Here is a 23,916-nt window from a genome sequence, read left to right as displayed (position 1 = left end):
CCACACAGGCTGAGGTCCCTGCTAGCCTTGGCTAGCCAATGTCTAAGTCAAAGGGACGAGGGCTGGGCACAGAAGCTGCTGGCTTGCTCCATTTATCTACTGTCCCTTCAGTTTCTTTTGCCCTGCCCCATAATCAAATCCCTCTATACTAATCACAAGAACAATTTGGAAAGGACATAAAAGAGCAAAGACTCAGAACAGAGCCCACACAGATCCGCCTCCCTGAGGCCGTCACCAACTGGCAGCAGAGTCGGCTGACACAACAGGCGAGCTGTGCGGTCGGCCAGCACTGAGGGCTGCACCAGGCACCATCACACATGGCAGCCAGAGCTGGGGCGGAAACCAGACCTCTCTATGACTCAGTTTCCCCATGTGTAAAGGAACAACATCCCTGTGCTGACCAAACAAGCTGCATTTAGGATGAAATGAAGTGTCGCCGCCCATTAGCAGGAGCCTGGCTAGAGGGAAGTGCAGTTCCTGAGGCCATGGCCACACTTCCTCCTTGTGTCTCCTTCCCTCCGTATCCGACACTAGGTCTGACTTTATGTTTTGCACAGTAAGGGCTTTCCTTACAGTTTAATTTTCTCTGATCATCATTTATTAAAGTGTGTATTTTACTGTTGGGTATGCTATAATTCACACTCGGAACATTCTGGAAACTTTCGCTGTTATTTTGAACAGGACTGAGACAAGGCCTCCAAAAATTTTAGGCTCTTAATAAATTTATAGTATGTGCACATGAGCACATGCATGCTTGCTCGTGTGACCATGTGTGGATCAGACAGAGGTGACATGGGGACATCTTCCTCAATTGCTTCTCCATACTATTTATTATTATTATTATTATTATTATTATTATTATTATTATTATTATCATTAAGACAGGGGTCCTCACTGAATGTGGACCTCAGCATTCCACAGCTAGGCTGGCTGCTAGTGAGACCGCAGATCTCTACCCACTGATGGCAGGGTTACATGCATGATGCCACACTGGCTTTTGTGGGGTGCTGGAGATATGAACCCAGGTTCTCGTGCTTGCACAGTAAGCACCGGTCTCACTGAGCCAGCTCTCCAGCCCAGAACACATCTGTTAGCATTCAAAATATTCTCTCTGTGATAGGCCTTTGCAGAAACAGCTACTTCCAATTAGATACAAAGCTTACAAATACAGAGAGAGGTAGATGTGATTTCAATGTAAACATTGAAGTCTCTTGCATATCTACACAGCATAAAGAAGACTGTCTCCAGAGTAGTGGCTCTGGACTGCAAGTGGACAGTCCTCAGGGAACGACCATCCTGGAAGGCCACGTCCTGTGAGAGCCTGGCCTTGCTTTAAACCTTTTACACTTCCATGAGCCGTGTGGCATTTACTTAAGTATTCAAAGCGAATTCGAAACACAGAAGTACATTTTTCCACTTACCCTCCCTGCCCAATGACAGGTATTATCTTCACATTTTGTTGTATGTTATCTCCATTTTTCTTTTGGGTATGGTAAACTCCTTGCCACTCCTATGAATAGAATGTATGTATCATTATGATTTGGTATATCCAGGAACATTTTCCATTTTGGTTCTGATTTATTAATCACCATGAAAGAACTTAGGATAAAAATGATCACAAACCCAAGTGCAATTCAAGTAAGCTGATATTCTTCTTCACCCTGTCAAGTCACTTGACTAATATCACCTCAGTCACTGATCCCGCCTCTCATGGCTCTCACTGGCTGCATGAAGGAGGGACTCCACACTCTGACGTGGTGCTTGGTGCAGGTGTACTCAGAACTAGGGCACAGAAGAGCAACGTGTGGCCATTACTGTGCTTGGCCACTACTAGCTTCTTATTGTGAATGGCTTTAGCCCTTGAGGACCTGGGGTGTCAGTCCTTCTGCAGGGTGGGGTGCTGCAGCAGCTGGGCTGGAAAGCCCAGGTTGTGATTTTAGGAGCTCATGTGTCCATCAGCAGGGATCCTTGCAACAGACAAGCATGGCTGAGGAGGAGACCGGCATGCCTTCCCTTGGTGATAAGAGTGGCTAGGGGACTTGTCTCTATCAGCCAGCCCATCTGGCAAGTCACTCGGGGCTAAGCTATGAAAATCCCCCAACCCTCCTGTTGGATGCTAAACTAAAGGTGCCCATAATGTTCTTGGCCCTTCAGAACTCTTTGAACCTAGAGCTCTAAGATACTCAGTAGATACTGAGTCTGATTACTGGATGATGTAATTCTGAAAGCAATCTTTTTTTTTTTTTTTTTTTTTTAAGAAGACCATGTCAAAACCAGCTAGCTCTGTCTGCAGTTAGTAGTGACCAGAGAAAAGAGCAGGTTATAAACAGCTTAGCTCTTGGTGCAGCTAGCCCAGGGACAGACTATGCCCAAACACTAACCAGGGATCCCCAAGCAAGAAGGAGTAGGCAGTCCTCACTTCCATGGCCACAGAGTCACCCTGGAAACAAACAGCTCTAAGAGGACTATCTAAGACAATGTGGGAAACTGTGACAAGTCCCTAGATACCCTCATCACCCCAGGGGGAGGTGTGCCCTGGTTCCTCCTCCTCCGCCATGCCATGCCTACACAAATATACTTAAAATCACTGGGCTGTGTAGCTAGCTCTGTTTGCTGGTTTGAGGTGGGCTCTCCCAATGTAGTTCTGGCTAGCCTGGAACTGGCTACACAGACTAGGCTGGTCTCAGACTTGTAATGACCCTCTTGCCTCGGCCTCCCAAGTGTTATGAACTGTATACTTTCAATGGGTAGACTGTATGGTATGAGAATTACATCTCAATAGAATTGTTCCATTACATGAAAAAGAAAAGAGGGAATGAAGAAAAGAGAAAGAAACAGCAGGTCATCAGGGCCAAGCCACCAGCACACTGAAAGATAGATGGAGAATGTCCTACTCCAGCTCCTGAAGAAACTCAGACAACTGACAGACCCTAGCCGAGGTCTAACAGGCCACGGCAGCACCACAGGTCCCCGGAAGGAGCAGAGGTCAAGCCAGTGTCCTGGCTGGGGGAACAATGTTAAATATAAGCTTTCCAGTCACCAAGGTAAACAAAAAATGTATTTAGCACGAACCATATTTACTAATTATAAATACTAATTTATTAATTATAAAATTATAAATATAAATTTAGTTATGTATCACTGAAGATTGAACTCCTAAGAGGAAGAATATTTCCTTAGACCATGGTCAGAGAGATTTCTAGTTGGTCAATCTGACACCCAGCAGGTTCAGGAGCCAGCCTGTTTGGGGTGCGGGTGCTTTTGCACAGTCCTGTCCCCACGTGAGCTCCCCACTGCACACCCTGCTGCTCTCTGGCACAAGCTACGTACCAGCTATTGATGTGGTCCCCTTTGGCAATCACTGTCATAAAATTAAGTCATTGTCATCCAGCTGTCCTGTCCCCAAGGCTGGCACTGTGCTTACCCATGGTAAACAATCAAACAACACACGAGGCTTTTGTTTAGAGTGACTGAAGTCAACTACAGAATCTTGGTCACCAGACCAAGCGATCTGAATATTCTACCAAGGGAGCAACATGATAGTCTTGGGACGAGGAGGCCAGATGGGATCTGCCCACCATTACTGCGGGATGTGAAGAAGACCTGGAGCAGGTCAGGGCAAACAGTGCACACTCCAACGCAAGGAGATTAGCAGCCAACAGGATCGATGAACTTGAAGGAGGCAAAGGCAGAGGGATCAGTTTATTCCAGAGATCTAGGCAAGGTACGATGACAGCCTATGAACAGAGAGCATGACTAAGAGACATACTGGGACTTTTATTCATAAAAGGCAAGAGGAAAACCATTCTCTGACAATTTAATCTTGAGTGACAGCAGGCTACTGAGGAACAAGAACAAGAGGGCAAAGGGCAAAGTCCAGGTAATTTGTGGAGGAAACAGAAGACAGTGGAGTAGGGAAGTGGAGCTTGTGAGGAAGGAAGAGGATCACAGGAGACAAAGCAGGTCAAAGAGCCCTGAGGTCACAGTCAGCATGGGCGGGCGGGCATAGGCATAGCCAACACTTATCCTACACGGAGTGCGCGCGCGCGCGTGTGTGTGTGTGTGTGTGTGTGTGTGTGTGTGTGTGTGTGTGTGTGTGTGTTTCAGGGGTGGGGCAACAAAAGAGGAAAAGTCGAGATGTATAGACAGGGGCTAGCTGGAAGAGAGGAGCTTGTCAGTCCCCTGACAGGGGAGTTATGGGGAAGAAGAAAAATGATACAGGGAGGCATGAATGTGAACCTAAAAATCAAGTTAACATATCTATCTACCCCAAAGGGACAGCAGGCAGAAGGGGCTGTGGAGTGGTGAGTGTCTGCAATACTCTGCCCCAACAGCAGGGGGATCTCTCCTCTGGCCCAGGGTTTCCAAACTGACATTCTGATGCCTACAGTTCTGAGCAGCTGACCATTTGCTGAGTCTCCTCTCTTCTGCCACCCTGGGTCCCTGGTGGACTTTTGAGCTCTCCTTGCTGATTGCAGCATCGTGGTTCCACAAGGCCACTGACCCTCCACTAGGCCATTCCCCTACAGAGATGGAACTGCACAGATGTCTGTCCTCTCACCTCAGTGAACCAGCAGGCTGCTGAATGGGTAGAATCAGCTTTTCACACTCCCCCAAACCTCTAGAATACACTAAGTAAATGGCCAGACTCCTTCTTAGAAACAGAGTAGCAAACAGGCAATAACATGGAAGTCTTCCTGGGTTTTGTTCATAACCACTTCATGTCTCTAGAGAAGAGTTTCTGCTATTTGGACTTGAGGCTCTTGCCACTGGTCCCCAACAGTGTTACCCCAGTAGAAGTGAGACAATGTGCACACAAACTTATATACTGACCACATAACCTGTCACCAATGGCTCTTCCCAGTAAGAGGGATCCAGCTTGCCTAGCAGGTGTACAGATTAGTTGATAAGCCCAACAACAAAATCACTAGCTTAAAAAAACAAAACAAACAAACAAACAAAAAACAACCCAGGCATGCTGGTAAGCACCTTTAATCCCGGTGCTGGTGGATCTCTGTGAGTTTGCGGGCAACCTGGTCTGTAGAGAGAGACCCTGTCTCAAAACAAAATGAAACAAAACTTCTGGCTCCAAATATCACCAAGGGGTAAAAAATGACAGATTGCATGCCACGGGAAAGCCCTGAAGAGGACACGTCTTCCAGCCCACGTGCCAGGGCACTGAGGTCTCTATGCCCGTTGGTCCTCTCCTCAAAGACCTTCTGCTTCTTCCAGTAAGACAAGACAGCACCCTGAACTGCAAACCTGAAGACAAGGAGGACTTGAGCCATGCCTACCTGCGGTTCTTTCCTCGCATCTTCCCACAGCCTGGCACCAGGGCAGTGCTGACAATCACAGGGAAGGCCTGGCAGGCTGCACCTGCCCCTTCTGTCTGCCCCTTCTGCCTGCTCCTTTAGCTCTGAGTACACATCTCACTGTCAACAACGACCCCTTCGTTTCCAACTCTGGAAAATGAGTTCTCCAAGGCCAATGCTCTTGCTGTGACCATCCTTCTGTGGCAGGACTCAGCACAGTGCTTGGCACACAGTGCTTGGCACACAGTGCTTGGCACACAGTGCTTGGCACACAGCTGGTATTTGAAACTTGCTCAATGAATGACTGGGGCTCCGACATGCTCTAAGGGTGTGCTGCCTCACTGGAAGCCCCTACCCAGAACCATGTGCCAACGTCTACCACTTAAAAGCTCAGTTGTCAGGAATACCAGCTTTCCAGGACAGCCAGGGCTGCACAGAGAAACCCTTCCTTAAACACACACACACACACACACTCCAACTATTTCACACCGCTCAGATAAAAACACTAATTTTAAGGTCAATCCTAGTAATTATGCTCGCTGGTTAATCATAGTGCATCCTTGGCTTCAGCTCTGCATCTGTAAAGTGAGAGTGACAGGACTTCTGGCAAGAGGATGCAGTCGAGGCCACTGCTACATGTGGTGCTCACTGAACACCAGGCTTCCAGCCTTACCCGCAAGTGATGACAGTACCAGCTAGCATCTTACTTACCTTGTCTACTGTGACACATGAATTTATGGCATCGAGCAAATCACCTTTCTTTTCATTTATGGGCACTTGTGCTAACTCCTTCCCTATTAATTCTCCTGACTGATAACCCATTGTTGATTCAAATGCAGGGTTTGCATACTGAAAAGAGACAAAGGAAAAAAAATGAAGTGAATTTAAAGATATTTGGAAAAAATTAACATTTTCTACCTAAGTACCACCCCCTCCTCCTGGAAACCCAGAAACTTGGATGCCATCGTCAATGTTCTACAGCCACAAGAACTTTGCATTCTGGGGAAGCTTTTGCTTAGGTGACATGGCTGGGTCTCCTGCTGTGTCCTTCTGAGACTCCAGAGTGGCAGCAGGCTCACTCCAACTTCAATGAAGACCAAGGAAGGCATGTTCTCAGCACAAACCCAGGCTGCTACACCAGAGCTGCCCAGATGCAGCTAGAGTGAAGTCATGTACCAAGCTGGGTTTTAAAAACCCAGGCTCTGCCCTCTGGACCTCTGAGAGTAACTTCACCCCTGTGCTCACCTGGATGGGAGGATAAAAACAATGCCTCTCTGGCACAGTTCATAAATAACGTGGGCAAAGCAGCTACAGCGCAGAAAGTAGTTATACATGAAAAGTGTGGCGATGCGTTTCAAATACAATTAAAAGACAAGGAAAACCCACAAGAACACTGAGCATGTGTGGGTGGTGATAAAGCAGAAGCTGACAGCCACTAGCAGGCCCTGTTTTCCTTACTAGATTCTTGAAGCAAGCGCATGGCACATGTGAGCTCCGGCAACCCCCAAAGCCTTATGAAGGGTTCTGCTTTCATAGCACAGCAGTGGGTGGCTGCTACTCTCACTCCCATTTGTACTAAGAGAAAGTGGATTCAGCTAGATTAAGTGACTTGCCCAAAGATGCACTGCTGTCTGAGGCAGACAGAAGCCTGGGCCCTCAACTCATGGCCCGAGCTGCCTCTTAGCACTGACTCCCAAATGCCAGTACCAGTAACAAAAGGAGCCTTAAGTTAAGATCCAATGAACTACAATCAAAATGGATTTCATTTTCAGATGAAAGGAGGCATCCTTCCCTGGGACAGCTGCCCTGGAGCCATAAGAACCAATTATCTTTATAGATATCTATTTATCTCTTATAGAAACCATTTTTGCTAATAATGGTAGCCTAGCCTGTTATTTTCTGGTTTTGGTAAATTTTTACAAGTTTAAACTGCCTCCAAAAACAGCAGGGAAACATGTAAACCCAGTGAGGAAAGCTTGTGTGTGGCAAGCCCGGCGCACGCCTCCTCGGTAAGCCTCTCCTGGTGAAAACACCCGGCTGCCCCGGAAGAAGAATGGGACAAGATCGGCCATTGCGACATCTCTACTTCCATAAGAGATCGTTTTCTTATCTAGAGAATTTATTTTAAATTACATATTTTATTGATTTTGCTCTTACAATCATCTGGGAGGGGTAAGGGGGGAAGATATGGGCTTTTAGACTTCCAAAAGGAAAAAGAAAATCAAATTGTGGGGCTACAATCCTAAAAACAATAACAAACAAAATAAATGCAGAACCATAGATTTCCAAAAATAACAAACCTGTATAATGTGGTCTTCACTTGTAATTTCAATTGCTTCTTGACTTTTCTCTAATGCAGTGAATACTGAGTTACAAGCCCTTTTAGGACGAAAACAAAAGGTCTGATGAGTGTATTTACATTAGTCTCAGTCACCAAGTCTAGCACAGTCGAGGGTACTGGAGTGCCTGGCTCATTCAGAAGAGGAACTAGCTGACAGCATAAAGAAGACCTCTGCAGCCCTCGTACTGTGTACCAGGATGCTATACATCACTGTAGTCGTGGTTCCCTGAACACTTAGAATGTCCTTTTCAGCATGAAAGAACCTTCATAAGGGATAAATGAGAGGAGAGAAAGTCAAGGTTGTTGCCCAACCTGGCAGAGGGGGAAGTAGCCAGCTAGAAGATATAAGTAAAATAGTTCATCACTCCACCCTAAGCATAAGAAGGGTGACAAATACTAGTGGTGCCATCATGCATGGCTTGTAGAGATGTAAAATTGGTACTGCCCCCATTCTGGAAAACAGTCTAAAAATTCTGCCAATGGTTAAGCATAAAGTCATCATATGATGCAGCTGTATCTACTCCTGATTATGTACTTAATAAAAGTGAGCACATCTGTTGACACTGAGACTTGCTCATAACAGCTGCCTAGTTCTAACAGCTCAGATGTGCACCGGCAAAGAATGAATGAGAAAGTGTGATATATGCACATAATGGAATACTATACAGATATAAAACCCAGTGAAGTCCTGCTATCTATGGTATGGTATAGATAGATGTGCCTTAAAAAGACATTTAAGCCAGGCATGGTGGCGCATGCCTTTAGTCCCAGCACTCGGGAGGCAGAGGCAGACGGATTTCTGAGTTGGAGGCCAGCCTAGTCTACAAAGTGAGTTCCAGGACAGCCAGGGCTATACAGAGAAACCCTGTCTTGAAAAACAAAACAAAATAAAACAACAACAAACAAACAAAAAAGACATTTAAATGCAAGAGGACAGTTACAAGGGACCACACACTGTATGACTCCATTTATATGAAATATCTTTGTCTAAAACAGGCAAATCCCAATACAGAGAGCAAAATAAGGGTGTGGGCCTGGACTTAGTAAAAATGTTCTGGACGTGTTCTGGTGAGTGCACAGCTCTGGGACACAACAAGACCACTGAGTAAGCCTTAAACGGGAACATGGGGTGAATGGCATGTGACATCCATCTCATAAGGCTGTGCCATAAATGAGACGAGAACATCTGAAACCCCAAGCTTAGACATATCAACATCAAGCACTCTACGAAGTTTCTTTTACAAACATATATGTTAGCATGTATATTTATAGAAATGCAATCATTCTTACAGCTTTATCATCTCTTTTTCTCACTGAACATATCAATAACGATGGCTCTCTGTCACCATGTTCAATCACCGTATTATTGAATTGTAAGGTCACACCACGAGGAGGCACACAGGCTGCTCCAGACTGTTCAAGCATAATCACCGCACTAAAACGCACCTAACTGCCATCTCATACACAAAACGCAGAGAATAAATAAGTAAAAACTTTAAAAGCAACAATGCTTTTTCATTCTTCTTGCTCAAAAAAGCTGCTATTGAAAACAGAAGGAGCCCTTCGAGGGTGAAGGTCCTCCTGCTAACCTCTACAACCTGAGTAAGCTCTCCAGGACTCAAATGGTTAGAGAGAGAGAGAGAGAGAGAGAGAGAAAAGACACCCCCAGGTGTCCTCAGACCTCCACATATACACTGTGCACGCCCACACCCATATACACAAACCCACAATATAAATATATCAATTTCTACTAAAAAAAAATTAGAAGCAAGGAGCTGGAGAGAAGACTCAGTGGCTAAGAGCACTTACTACTCTTCCAGGGGACCTGAGTTTGGTTCCCTGTTCCATATCAGACAGCTCACAACAGCTTGTAAGTGCAGCTCCATGGGACTTAGCACCTTCCCCTGGACTCTGAGGACACCTGCAGTCATGTGCACAATGCCCCCACCCCAGGTACAACACACACATATACACCTAATTAAAAATAATAAAATATATATATATATATATATATATATATATATTTAAATGAAGGGGCTGAAGATGGCTTAGCATTCCAAGCATGTGTTGCTCTATCAGTACTTCAGTTCAGTTCCCCACACCCAGGTCAGGCAGCTCCTAAGTGCCTGTTATGCCGGCTCCAGGGGAATTCGATGCCTCTGGCTCCTGCAGGCACCTATACTCATTTACACAACCCCGACCCCCATACACATAATTAAAAATAAAACCCTGTAAAAACAAAACAAAAGCAGCTGGTGAGATTGCTCAGTTGATAAAAAAAAGTACTGAGGATACAGAAGCAGGCGCCAGCCTAGTCTACATAGTGAGTTCCAGGCCAGCCAAGGCCACGTAGTGAGATCCTGCCTCAAAATTAAACAACAACAAAGCACAGACTCACAGAGCAGCAGAGGACTCGGGCCTGTAGGAAGCCCCACTGAGATGCCACTCTTCCTCAACCAGAGCAGAACTGCCCGGTAGACACACTACACTTCATCCTTACTGCCTTGACTGCTAGCTCAGGCGAGCTTCTTTTCATGTTTTCTGACGTGTGAATTGCTTGTGCATAGCTTTAAATATTTTTTTTTTACTGGATTATTTCATTATTTGATTCATATCCATAAAGCTTATTTAGGATGTTAACTTGACTAATGTTCGCTGGATATGCAACAAATAATTTTTTCTACTCGTTTTCCTATAACCTTAACATTATTTCAGGGTTTGTTCCCTTTTAAGTATATAAAGGCCTAATGTTTTTCTCTTACTTCATAGGTTTCTCTTCCTTTGTGGAACTCAAGTCTTTATGGCGTGGTGACTTTAAAATGACTTCATCATCCAATCAAATATTTTGCTTATATTTTTTGAGCATTTAGCATGGCTCTACAATTAAGGTTTTAGTTCATTGGCGGTTATTTGGGGTAGGGAGTGAAACTGAGTACATTAATTTCTTTTTCAAGTAATTAGGCAGCTGTCATAATCCTATGCTCTGAAAAGCTCACTTCCTTGTGTTACTTAACTACCATGCTGATCAGCCTGTCTGAACATTCTAGTCAATGACACCGCAGGAACAAGGCTGCCGCTTCCGGCTTCCAGCACCCAGCAGAACAGGTCTCCCTCTATTCACCACTCCAGCCCCACATTTCCCTTCCCCTTCATATTTTTCCTCTTTTCTTTTGTAATGTACATCTCTGTTGGCTGTCAGCCAGAACAAGGCATGATGGGAGTTGAGAAAGCGAGTGTAGATTCAGGAGAGACAGACTCAGGAGAGTCGTGGGGGCCACATCTGGGGATCTGGACTTCTCCTTAAACTCATGGAAGATTTCAAGACAGAAACACAAATGCCATGTGAAGACAAGAGGAAGTCTGAGGTAATGGCAGGGAGCCTGGCTGAGAATTCAACAATCCAGGCAAAAGACAGTGACCTTACTCCAAGAGTAAGTGAAGACAAAAATAATTGACTAGAGTCCAGAGAAACCCAGAAGAGTTGGGACTCAGTGAGAACAAGATTTAGAAGTGGGTAAAGGAGACCCAGGGGTTTCAGTGCAGGACTATATGCTGGTGCTATGGTGTTCACTACACTAAGATATTGAAGAAGAAAGTTATCAACTTCAGGAGATGGGGAAAGAAAACAACTATAGTATCTGAAATGTAAATTACAGGCCAGGTGTGCTGGGATCACACATTTTATTCTAGCAACTCAGGAGGCAGAGGCAGGCAGATCTCTGTGAGTTCAAGAACAGCCTGTGAGAGACAGTGAGTGAGACCCTAACTCAAAATAGACACATACAAGTAAATATGAGTCACAAACAAATGAACTAACTGCCCGGTGGCTACTGTGAGCACTTAGCTGAGAGTCACATGACTTTTCTCACCCAGCCTTTAAACATTTCTGCTTCGTGACAATGTTTCTGCACTGATTCTAGTAATTCATTTCATTCTAAGCAGCACATGTCTTTCCTGCATAGGGGGCCTTGTAGTGTTTCCTACAAATTGTAACACTGCAATTTCGATAGCTTTTTATCTGCCGTGGGCATACATATACAGAGCAATGGCTTCTCCCTTTGACCCCAATTTAAAAAGAATGCTAAATAGTCGGACACAGAAGAGACACAGAATAAGGAGAATGGCTGGTTTTATTCTTTAAACCTAGGAGCATTCAAAAACCTTTTCTTACTTGATCTACAAATATCTAGGCTTCTACTTGTTTCTTATTAAAAAAAAAAGTCTCAGCTGCACATGGTGGCGCAGGCCTATGATGCAAGCACTCAGGAGGCTAAGATATGAGGATTCCAAGGTCAAGGTCAACCGTGGCTACACAACAGGCTCCAGGCCACACTATGCTCCATGAGAGCCGTCTCAACAAACAAAAAGAGAATTAATGACAATATTGATAATGTAGAGTAGGAAAAAATATCGGTTGTCAGAGAGAAAAATGGCACTCTATTGGGTATGGTATAAAGTATTTTCCCCTTAGCACGGAAAACAGAAAATCCAGGTGTGTGGTTTTGTATCTGACTTTTTTCTCATTTACTACTGCTTTGAGGTCTCAAGTTTAAATGGGAGTCACTCATCAGACATTGAGACAGATTCCAGAAAGTCTTCTGAGAAGCACAGGCAGCCCACTATCTATTACATCTTAAACGAAACAGAACAAAACAACAACAATAACGACGATGACAACGTATGTGTAGAGGCCAGAAGTCAACATCTGGTTGTCTTCCTCAATTGCTCCCCACTTTATTTTTGAGTCAGAGTCTCCCTGAACCTGAACTCCAAGGATCCTCTGTATCTTCAGAGCGGGGATTACAGGCACCGCAGCTTTTCATGTGGATATGGGGCTCTGAATTCAAGTGAATCCTGGTCCTCACGTTTGCATGTTAAGCATTTTACTAACAGCCAACTTAAACTTACCCTACCTCAACTGCTATCAGCTATGGCCAAAAAACTCTTTGCTTGCAAGTTTGCCCTGGGGTCTAGAGGGCCGTTTAGCAGGACAGAATTACCTGAGTTTCAGCTGTGACCGCACCTCTCCAAATGCCAACTGGAGCAGTTCATTATAACAGGCCATGACGTTGGGGTTTTCTATAAACCTCTATAAACAGAAAGGGGAGCTTTGTAGATGAAGAAGCACCTTTGATGTACGCCACAAAAGAAATTCTAAACACGCCTTTCAATTTGGCTACTCAAATTTAAAAAAAAACAAAAAACTACTTTGTAGTCATTAATGTACAACAGAAGATGAGAGATGAAAGTTAAATGTACCAAATTAGCTTTAAAATTAGAAACACTAAGATTCTCTGGTTATCTCCCTGTCATTTATAAAGCTAGGGTTAGACTATAGAAAGTAAATTTACTAACCAAAGTCTTGCTGATAGGATTTTCACTTCTGCTTACATCTGTGGCTCAAGGAGGGAACTCCTATGTGAGTAACATTTTCCACTAACTGCCAAAGGAGCTGAATGGTAATCATTCCCCACAGCAAGGCACCAGGGGAAGGCATGGGATTTGTCCGGTGTCTCTTACTGCTGTGGACATTAAGTATTCTATATGGTAACCTTTACATCCCACAACAAAGCAGACTGCACAGTTACAAGAAACTGGATTCATCCCACCATTAAAAAATGTATTTCATTATGGTATCTTAGAAGTCATTATGCTGTCACATACCTACAGGTCTCAGGGTACCCGCAGAGACCACACAACTTCCTTATAGAAAATGGCACAGTATTTCCATAGAAACGCTATCTTTCTGTATACTCGAGTGACCTCTAGAATCACATGTGGAATGTTTTCTCCTGAATACTTTAGGTACAGAGCTGGCTGAAAGGACTCGTGGTTAGAGGTCTAACCGTAGTATCATTCTGACAGGAGACACTCACGAGCAGGTTCACTCCCGTTTCTGAAACGAGCTCTTTGCTTTTACCTGCACAGTAAATGCACAGTAACTCTGGCTGAGGGGAAACCGAGCTCTTAGACTGCTGTCCCAGTCCCAGCCAGATCAAAACGGGACATGGGCTGCTTGAGCAGGTCCCTCTGCTGCCAAGGTGAAGGAAGATGTGCATGATCTGTGTCTTGTCTGAGTGACAAGCAATCTGCAGTCATGTGGACATACCAGTTAGAAGCTGTATGATCCTACTGAGGCACTCTGCCTGAGCTGGCCTCCTCACTTACAAATGAGAAGTACTGCTTTCCTACCCACCACAGACCTCCGGAAGAACAGAGACGGCAGGAGGAAGCATTCTGCCTCCCAACTGCTACAGGAATGAAAACAGCAGCAGGTAGTGGGGCTAAAGAGTTGGCTCCATGGCTAAGAGCACTGGCTGCTCTTCCAGAGGACCCAATTTCAATTACTAACACCTACATGGTGGCTAACAACCATCCTGTAAGTTCCGGGGAATCTGACACCCTCTTTCTGCTCTGCTGGCACAGACACATATGCAAGCAAAACAGCCATAACACAGATAGAAATCGTTTAAAAAGAAAAGAAAGCTGGTACTATTTAAGCAGAGAAGGGGCAAGGACTGAGCCAGGAGCACAGTGGGGCTGCATGCCTACAGGCAGAGCCCTTCTCACCCAGAGATCAGGATGACTTTCCTTCTAGCTCTCACGTCCTGACGGACACAGAGCATGGACCTTCTTCCCAGAGCAGCAGTTCAGGGAACAACCAAGATGGCTGTCATATAATACATATAGGTGCCTACAACTGACTAGCCAGGGACAGCAAGGGGGGGATTTCATGCTGCTCCACCAGGTGGGGTGGAGGCCTTGAGACAGACAAGGATCATCAACTGCTCTGCCAGCGAGACCTTGGGATCACTCTGAGGAGGAGGAGGTGGAGCTCTTACACGTCTGTCTACCACCAATCCTAGCCAGATCAATATGGGGCAGAGACAGAAATCATGTCTGTTTGTCCACTGCAATAAATAGCCTACCACGTAACCAGATTTTTCACTGGGTAGAAATGTTATATATCTACCAAACCATTTTTACCCTCAGTAAGCTGGGATTCTGGGTACGTGCCCCGCACCCATCTGTTCTCTCCACGCCCTTTGATTTTGTTTGTGTTTCGGAGCTAGGGATCAAACACAAGGCCTTCTACATCCTAATCAAGTTTTCTTCCACTCACTCTGTCCCCAAATCCTATAGCTCATCTACAACCAGCTGGCTAAAATCCTGAGCAGCCTTCTGGTTTAAGAGAAACAACAGACTAAGGTGGACGTAAAGGGCGAGGAGCCAGGGTTTGGGCTGCCTCTCTTCCAGAATCACTGAACTGAACTGACTTCATAAATCTCAAGCTCACGTAAAAGCATCCTAATATACTTTGTAAATGAGTCTGTCGGTGCAGGTCGTTTATTACTCTGGCAGGCATAGTTTCAAGACTCAGGAAATGAAGTGTTACAGATTAGACTATCAGTTTTCAAAGTCAAAACAAGCTGTGACACAGTACAGGAACAATTTTTCTTCAAAATAATTTAAAATTTTTTGCTGGACACTGAATTGAGGTAAAAATGTCTCTGAATTACACTTGTCCATCTAAGAAGTAGGCACATACCCGTGTGAAGCCAGCAGCAAGGAAGGGCATCAAAGATGATTCTTCTTTGTCCACCCTTCAAAGGAAGATCGTAAGGGTTAGATAGTGTTCACTAATTTACATAATCTTCAACAGTCACATAACATATACTTTCAAATGAATGAGATATATGCATATGAAATTAAAAATGAATTATTGTCTCAATTTAGTGTTTAGCCTTTTGGCAGGATCTTTTCATAGCCTGTTTAGTGGGGATAGGGTGTGCTGTTGCTCAGGCTGGCCTCAACTCCTAGGCTCAATCTGTGGATCCTCTTTCCTGGGCCTCCAAGTACTAGACGACAGGTGCCTGGTGTTCCATCTAAGTATTTTAATACTTTAAATACAAAGGCTATGTTAACAACTGAATAGTGTCCAGGTATATACTTAATATATAAATCTCTATATGCTGAAACTATTAAATTCTCCTCTCTTCCATGCTGAGAAGATTACAGAGCACAGAAGCATGTCTGTCTACACTGACTGGGAATCGTGCATAGTTAAGGGTTGCTCTCTTCCTTGTATAGTCTCTTCTCCTTGCTCTAATGTGAGAAGATTCCCTGCACTTATGTGGCACCTGAATCCTTATAGATACCTGAATTAAAGGCCCTACAAAGACCCCTCTTCACAACCTTCACCCTTAAGAGAATGGAATTTTCTTAATAGTTTGCCTGCAAACGGAGGTTCAAAGTTTAGAAAACTAAACCTGAAAGCAAACTTCCTCCCTGAGGTCAAGCAAAGAAGAAAAAATAAAATGCTACAGAGAAACGGAAGCCAGACTTCAAAGGGGCTCTCCTGGCACAGGCAAGCCCTTATTTTGCCATCTGTTGATAACATTGCATTGATATATAAATTTCAACATTAAAAAAATGTTTACCTGCGTACTACACCAACAATAACTGTGTTTTCTGAGAATTTTGATGATCTGATAGACCTTTAAAAAACAAAATTTTAAACAAATATAAAAACAATTCTTAAAAATAAATATACTTTCATAGTTTTAGCTGTAGAATTACAGTTGGGGAGGAAAACAAGAAGAGGAAGGGCTCCCTTCACACTGTGGATTCATGGTCTCAGTTATTTGATCTTTCCTGGGGATAAACTCCTCATCAGTGGACCGTAATAACCATGACAATTATCATGCACAAATGAAACAGTTAAGGAGACTCTTTATGCATTAGCCCGGGGGACACTCTCCCCTACACTGTACTTACTAGAAAGGGGCCACAATCACTTGTCTCCTCCCCTGGAAGGAAGTGCAAGCTTCTCCTGCCTGTGCAGACTGCAGGTCACAGCAAACAGGGATCAGCTTGTCAAAGAACACATAGAATTCTTTTTTTTCTTTTCCTTAATTTATTTACTCATTTGCTTTACATTCCGATTGCAGCCCCCCCCCCCCTCTTCCTCTCCTTCCAATGTATCCTCCCATTCTCCTTCCCACTCTCCTCTGAGAAGGGAAGCCTCCCCCCATGGGTACCAACCCATCCTGGCACATCAAGCTAGGTGCATCCCCTCCCACTGAGGCCAGACAAGGCAGCCCAGCTAGGGAAAAGGGATCCAAAGGCAGGCAACAGAGTCAGAGTAAGGCCCCACTCCAGAGGGAGTCTTGTGGAAGAGTGGGAGGAAGGACTGAGGGAGCCAGAATGGTCAAGGACACCACAAGAAGACCTACAGAGTCAACTAACCTGGGCCCATGGGAACTCACAGTGACTGAACTGCCAACCACAGAGCATGCATAGGCTGGACCTAGGCTCCCCGCACATATGTAGCACAAGTCTCCATGTGGGTCCCCTAACAAGAATGAAGAATTCTAAGGTAATTTGGAGGCAAAACCACACCACCACAAAACCAAGACCAGGAAATACAAGATACTGTTGTCAGTCGCAATGAAGAGCCACCACCGTGATTAAAGGTTAGGACGGAGGTTTGGTGGGGAAGAGTATGAGACCCTGCTCCATTGACATCACCCAAGGAGTATGAGGCTCTCCCCTCAGCCCTTTAGGGGAAGCAGTTACATAGACCACGAGTGATGACAACCTAGCGAAGAGATCAGAGGGAAGGCATATAGGGAATGCAGAGGAGTATCAAAAGAAAAGAAACACTCTGCTGGAGGCATACCACAGCTCTGAACTCAACTTCCACTGAGAAAACAGTGGAGTTATCTAAGCTATCTCCTTCCACCCACTGGAGGAAGAGGAGGGATCTTGGATGGGAGTGGTAAAGAGCGCCATATTCAGACTGTCCTAACTAAGAGACAATCACACCGGCCTCCTGGAAGACAATGGGACAGAAACTAGCCAAGGCTGATTCCATGACTTCAGCTCTTAAAAAAAAAAAAAAAGGCAGAGCCACTTGTGACTCACAGAGTGGCTACTTCCCAATTTCTCCAAAGATGGCACATAACACAACTACTCTAGAAGTCAGCAAGGGAAGCACCACACACAGTGTGTGCACTGATCCTCACAAGCTTCCTGTAAAGAGCCAGACGCTGACCATTTTAAGATTTGCAGGCTTTATGTATCCGTGCGTGTTTTGTCCCAGTTGACTACTAGTGATTATCAGCTTTACCTGTCAACCCACAATGTCCTGGAGAGAGAATGTATCAGTAAGACATGGTCAGCACTCTGTTGACCTATGGACTTGTCTGTAGGGATTGCCTTAAGTGCTGAGCACAAAGCAAGCAAGTGGGTAGACAAGTGTACTTCCATTTTTCTCTGCTTCTACCTATGGGTGTAATGTATCTAGCTGTTTCCAATTCCTGTCACCTTGACTTCACCACAGTGATAGACCATAAAACGGAATTGTGAGCTAAAATAACCCTTTCTCCGCTAAATTACTATTGTCAGGATATTTTATCACAACAACAGAAATGAAACTAAAACAATTCCTTACCCTTGCAGCAGGAATGTGATCACAGACTAGGCAGAGCCTCTATCCTTTGCTCGCTCTTACCTTGGGGCATGCAGACTGCAGTTTCCTGTGGGTCACTAGTTCTCAGTGAGAGCTGTGCAAAAACAAAAAGCAGCTCCAGGGCCCAGCTAATCTCTCATGAGCACATAGCTCTCCCCATCCTTTTTTAACATTTTTGTGTTTCCTAATGTCCACTCGACTCTACTAGCTCTCATCTGTCCTTCTTCTCCACAGGAGCCAACCTAAAGGACACTGTAGAGCCCTACTGGAAAAGACTTTCCACACAGGGGACTGTAGGGCTGGCTAGGTGTCCAACCCTGGTCTTCCTGCTAGGAGAAGACCAGACTCAGTTTCTGGAGAGAAAGGCTAGAGGAGGGTCTCTCAGCTCCAGAAGGATCATTGGTGCAGCAGACCCTTATTTGTACAAAGCTGGTGCACTCCTGGTAACAAAACCCATGTGACTCTAGGGACACTCCATCTGTTCTTACAGGTTCCCGCCATGCCCTTCATCATAACAGCGATGGAGAGGGAAAGGGAGACTTAAGTTTCCAGCCAGCCATGTCAAATACACTCTTAACATTTTAGTGGGGGAAACAGTTACGGTAATATAGTGGCAAGTGGGCAACCATGCAAGTAATATATGAGGAGGAGCTGTGGACAACCTGCCTATCACTGCAGGAAACAGACATGGAGCTCTGTGTCAAGGAAGAAGCAGGAGAGGGAGCATGTCCACCCAGCCACAAGCCCGTCGACGCAGCGCTAAACTGTATGTGAAGACAGAAGCAAACACTTGACTTCCTCTAGTGAAAATGAACAGCTGGCTAGAAATAGGAATGGCAGGCACGGAACATGGCATGAGAAACAATGGCCATTAAAACTAATATTCTTGCCTTAAAAATCATGAAACTAGGAAAGAAATGATTTGACATAATCAAAATGGACACTAGGAAGACGGATTTCAAAGTCAGGAGACCAAGAAAACTGGGGCATTCTCAGAACTACCCTTGATTACACATGATAGAAAACCCCAAACAACAGTGATGTGGATGGATGGATGGATGGATGGATGGATGGATGGATGGATACAGAGATAGAGATATGGTTTTTTTTTTTGTTTTTTTTTTTTTTTTTGCTGTCAGGCATGGTGGTACACATCTTTAATCCCAGCACTTGGGAGGCAGAGGCAGGTGGATCTTTGTGAGTTAAAGGCCAGCCTGATCTACATAGCAAGTTCCAGTACAGCGATCCTGCCTCAAAGTAGATAGATAGATAGATTGACGAGAGAGAGAGAGAGAGAGAGAGAGAGAGAGAGAGAGAGAGAATGACTATGCAGTGAGAACTCGGAGCTGCTGTGACACTCTGCAGAACCAAGAACCTGGATTTTTCACTTTGTATTTCCCTATTATTGTCTAAATAATATTTGGTCTTTGTGGTTTAAAATTATCTGAATGTTAGCCATCATTTCCACATGCTAGACATTAGGAAAAACAGCATGATCCCTCCCGTCAAGGATACTTTCTAGAAAGCACGTAACAGTTCCAATGGATAGTTACAAGGAAAGCTAAAGAAGGCAACATACTCTTTAGGTGGCTTCATGCCCTGTGAAATTGCTGAGAATTGGTTATTAGCTAGAGAACCATAAACATGTACCGGGGAAGCTACCAGTCTCTGGTCATGTGAGAGAACTCCAAATGATCCTGATCATGGTCTCAGCATCACACTGAGGAAGGGATTGCCATGGAGGTTCACAGCCATCTTGCTCTTTAGATCAAGGTGAATCGAGAAATCGTATGAATGAATGTGTCTGACACGGCCCTTTTTTTTTTTTTTTTTTAGGGGAGGAACACAATTCTGTTTGTGGGGTGTGCGGTGTGTGGTCCCAGACCAATGCTCGGCATCATCTCAGTCAAGCTCCCACCTTGTTCACTGAGGCAGGGTCTCTCGGTTGAGGCTGAAGCTCAGGCTTCTGCTTATCCAGATAAGCAGCTTGTTCCAGGGAGCCATCTCTGCCCTCTAAGGCTGAACTTACAGGTGGGTCATGCGTACCCACCATTACACAGGTGCCGGGGATCTGGACTCTGGTTTTCATGCTCGCACAGTAACCTCTGTACCACGGAGCCATTCCTTATCCTGAGTTTGCGTTTGCTTCTGTATCCATGTGAATTTTAAAGAAGAGTGGTTCTCAACCTTCCTATTGCTGAGACCCTTTAATACAGTTCCTCATGTTGTGGAGACCCCCAGCCATAAAATTATTTTCATTGCTACTTCATAACTGTAATTTTGCTACGGTTATGAATCGTAATGTAACTATCTGTCTTATACAATGGTCTTAGGTGACCCCTGTGAGTGAGTTGTTTGACACACACAACCCCAAAGGGTAGAACCGCTAAACTAGAGCATGCCAGGTTTCTCCCAGGGCTTCTCTCCTTCCTCCATCTTCCTTCACGAAATCTTCCCTTCCGTTATGCAGCCATGCCCCTATGGCACCAATTTGCCTCAAAAAAAAAATGAGTACCTAACTCAGATCCTCAGGACCCAAGCAAAAGCCAGGAGGGGCAGTGCATGTCTAAAGCCCCAGCACTCAGGGGCAGAGGGTATGGAGTTCGATGGCCAACAAGTCTAGTCTAATGGATAAGCTCCAGGCTGCTGACAGCCATCAGTTTTCTTAGCTCGCTTCACTGAACCCCAGGTGTCAGAGCCACTTTCCTCTTTTAACGGGTTTGGAATGCACTGTGTGTGCAGTGTGTCTGCTGCAGAGGGCGCCTGGCTTGCTCTCTCCAGTTCTCAAGCCACACCTAGAATCATGGCTTACTGTACTGCAACTGCACAGTGTGAAGCACTGTTTTCATTCAGTCCTTCCTGCCAACATGGTTGGGAAACCACAGCTGACCAGCCTGTCTTGATGGGGCATCAGGAGTCGGAGCACATGTCTCCGACAAGCTCACAGAGGCTTTGCCACTCCTCAGGGCAACACCATGTTTCTCTGATGACAACAACTCAGCATCTCAGGTAGAGCAGACAGCAGTGGGAGAGAATACCATCTCCTTCTCACCACCTCCCTTCACTGGTACTTTCGCTGCAGCTGCTGGTGCATGCTGAGCACAGCGTACAGCTTGCTTCTGATCTGCTCTAATGCAGCAGAGACAGCTACAGAGGCTCACTATGTAGCTTAGGTTGCGCTCAGAATCCTGAATGTATGCCTCTACCTCACACATGAAGGATTAGAGGGAGGTATGTGCTACCACGCCCAGAGTACATCATCTTACCCAGAGTAGAGTTCAAAGACTGGCTCGGCACACTAGGCCTTTGCATCTGGCCTTTGTCTGTGGCCCAGACCTCTCCAGCTCTCTGACCAGTGGTGTGAGCACCCGCAGAGGGGCCTAGGCACCCTGCTGCTCCTCCTTATGCTGCCCTTCCTCCACCACCATTCTCTTCAAAACTCCTGCCACCCTCACTATTCAACTCAAGCATCTCCTCTCAAGCCGCCTTCCCCTCCTAAATCTCGACTCCTGAACTCACCTGCCTGTCCCTGCCTTCACCATGTGCCCTCCAAAATTTATGTGTTGCCAATGTGACAGTGTCAAGAAGTAGGGCCCTAAGAACTTCGGCCATTCAGGCTGCTCTCTGGTGAGTGACATTAGGCCCTGACAAAGGAGATCTCACACAGCCAGAGGATGTAGCCAGACAACCTATTAGTACCTTTAGCCTGGTTTTCTCAGTCTTGAGAACTATGAAAAACTAATTTTTGTTCTATACTGTTGTTGTTAAGACTTGATTTTATTTTATTATTTATGTGTATTCATGTGTGTCTTGTGAGTGTGTGCCATGCATGTATAAGGGACAGTGGAGCCAAGAGAAAGATTGGATTCCCTTACCCGATCCGCCACCTAAAGTTACAGGCAGTCAGCCGGAGTGTGGTGACACACAAAGGAGGCAGAAGTAGGCATATGTGAGTTCAAGGCCAGCTTGGTCTGCAGAGTGAGTTCCAGGACAGCCAGGGCTACATAGTGAGACCCTGTCTCTGGTAGGGCAGGGGTGAGAGGAGCTTTGTGGGCAGTTGTGAGCCACCTGACCTGGGTTTGGAGACTTGGATTCAGGTCCTCTGGAAGAGCAACAGGTACTCTTAGCCACTGAGCCATCTTTCCAGCTGGCTAATTTGTGTTCTTTATCAATTATCTAGTCTCAAGCTTTATGTTATAGTCACATGAAACAAAGATATTCTATGTATGAATAATGTTTCTTGTGCTATGACCTGACAAGAAACAACTTGAGGGCATCATTCTTCGTTTTTCTCGGTGGTGTATCAGCCCATCACAGTGGGGAGGCCTGCGGCAGGAGCTCACCACTATGGCAAAGGTTCATCTTGCTACTCAGGAAGCAGAGAGGAGGCGTTCTGGAACTCAGTGGCCCTTTCCTTTTCCCCTTTTCCTTACTCCAGGCCTCCAACCCATGGCACGGGACCACCCACACTCAGAGTGTGTCTTACCCCTTAATTCATCCTTTTTGGAAATGCCCACACAGATGTTCACAAAGGTATCTTACTACTGCCTTCAGCATGCCTTAGTCAGGTCAGGTGGGCAGTTTAACAGTCTGAAATTTATCATCACGCTCTACAACGAGAGCATCAGTCCCTCAGAGGCCCAATACACGCTTTGTTCATCCACACACTCTAGCACCACATGTAGTGTCCAAACCAGTCAGTAAGGCTCTGAAACAGGATTTGAAAACGCATGGGGTCCCCAATGGAGGAAGAACAACAGTGTCAGCCAACCAGACCCCCACCCCCACCCCAGAGCTCCCAGGGACTAAACCACCAACCAAAGAGTACACATGAGGAATCCATGGCTCCAGTCGCATATGTAGCAGAGGATAGCCTTGTCGGACATCAATGGGAGGAGAGGCCCTTGGTCCTGTGAAGACCCAATGCCTTAGTGTAGGGGAATGCCAGGGCAGGGAGGCAGGAGTGGGTGGGCAGGGGAGCACCCTCATTGAAGCAGGGGGAGGGAGGATGGGATAGGGAGTTTCTGGAAGGGAAACCAGGAAAGGGGATAGCATTTGATATGTAAGTAAATAAAATATCCAAGAAAAAAAGATTTAAAAGAAAGAAAGAAAAGAAAATGCAACAACAAAAGAATTTGGCCTTCAAGAAGGTACTGCACAGGCGCACAAGGAGTTCCAAACACTGGTAAAGAGCTACAGGCAAATGATAATTTGGGTGGGTCAGCCACTGATGAAATATTTTCACAAGCCGGCACTGTATAAGTACCGGCAAACAGAGGATAAAGGAAGAACAGAGCTCTATCAGGCTAAGGTCTCGTGGGCTCAAAGGTCTGATGAAAGCAAGGAAAGTCAGTTGAGGAATGAGCTCCTGGAGAAATTTCTTGATGAAACAGTTCATTCTACATAGGTGCCTTTGTAAAGATGATCTTAAGAGAGACAAACCAGATAGAGGTTGAAACCAAGATAAGGCTGGCTTAAAAACTGTCAGGGCCTGCTCTTGCCTCCAGGAAACACACTAGGGATGACACAGATCCCCCGCTCTCACCCCACACGATGGAATGGTAGAAAGCTAACAAGAAAGACCCAAGATTCTTGGCCAGGGCCTGTCAGGAAAAGAATACGAAAAGGGATCATATTTTTAAAGGTCTGTTCTTCACTGGCCAGTCACGCCCACTGTGTACTGTTCAGTTCTGGAGTTACCCAAGTTATCAGTTGGAAGAGTATCAATTTTTAGAGGGGTTGTCATATAATCATGAGGACTCAAGTTTGAATCCTCACTACCCAAGTAT

The 23,916-nt window shown here is 45.4% G+C and overlaps 1 protein-coding gene across 3 annotated transcripts in view; it reads right to left on the bottom strand.

Annotated features, from left to right (window-relative positions):
• Pde8a (phosphodiesterase 8A) overlaps positions 1 to 23,916 on the bottom strand; it is a 122,981-nt gene that overhangs the window by 25,689 nt on the left and 73,376 nt on the right. For all 3 annotated transcript variants that reach the window (XM_021166273.2, XM_029479193.1, XM_021166274.2), the window contains exons 4-9: positions 16,095 to 16,151; positions 15,203 to 15,257; positions 12,654 to 12,742; positions 7,613 to 7,691; positions 6,024 to 6,161; positions 1,422 to 1,510 (exon numbers count right to left, since the gene is read on the bottom strand). In XM_021166273.2, coding sequence (XP_021021932.1) covers positions 1,422 to 1,510; positions 6,024 to 6,161; positions 7,613 to 7,691; positions 12,654 to 12,742; positions 15,203 to 15,257; positions 16,095 to 16,151 — 507 coding nt within the window. The remainder of the gene's footprint in view (positions 1 to 1,421; positions 1,511 to 6,023; positions 6,162 to 7,612; positions 7,692 to 12,653; positions 12,743 to 15,202; positions 15,258 to 16,094; positions 16,152 to 23,916) is intronic.

Source organism: Mus caroli, chromosome 7, assembly GCF_900094665.2.
Source record: "Mus caroli chromosome 7, CAROLI_EIJ_v1.1, whole genome shotgun sequence".
Classification (NCBI taxonomy): Eukaryota; Metazoa; Chordata; class Mammalia; order Rodentia; family Muridae; genus Mus; species Mus caroli.
This window is presented reverse-complemented; position numbering and strand designations above follow the sequence as displayed.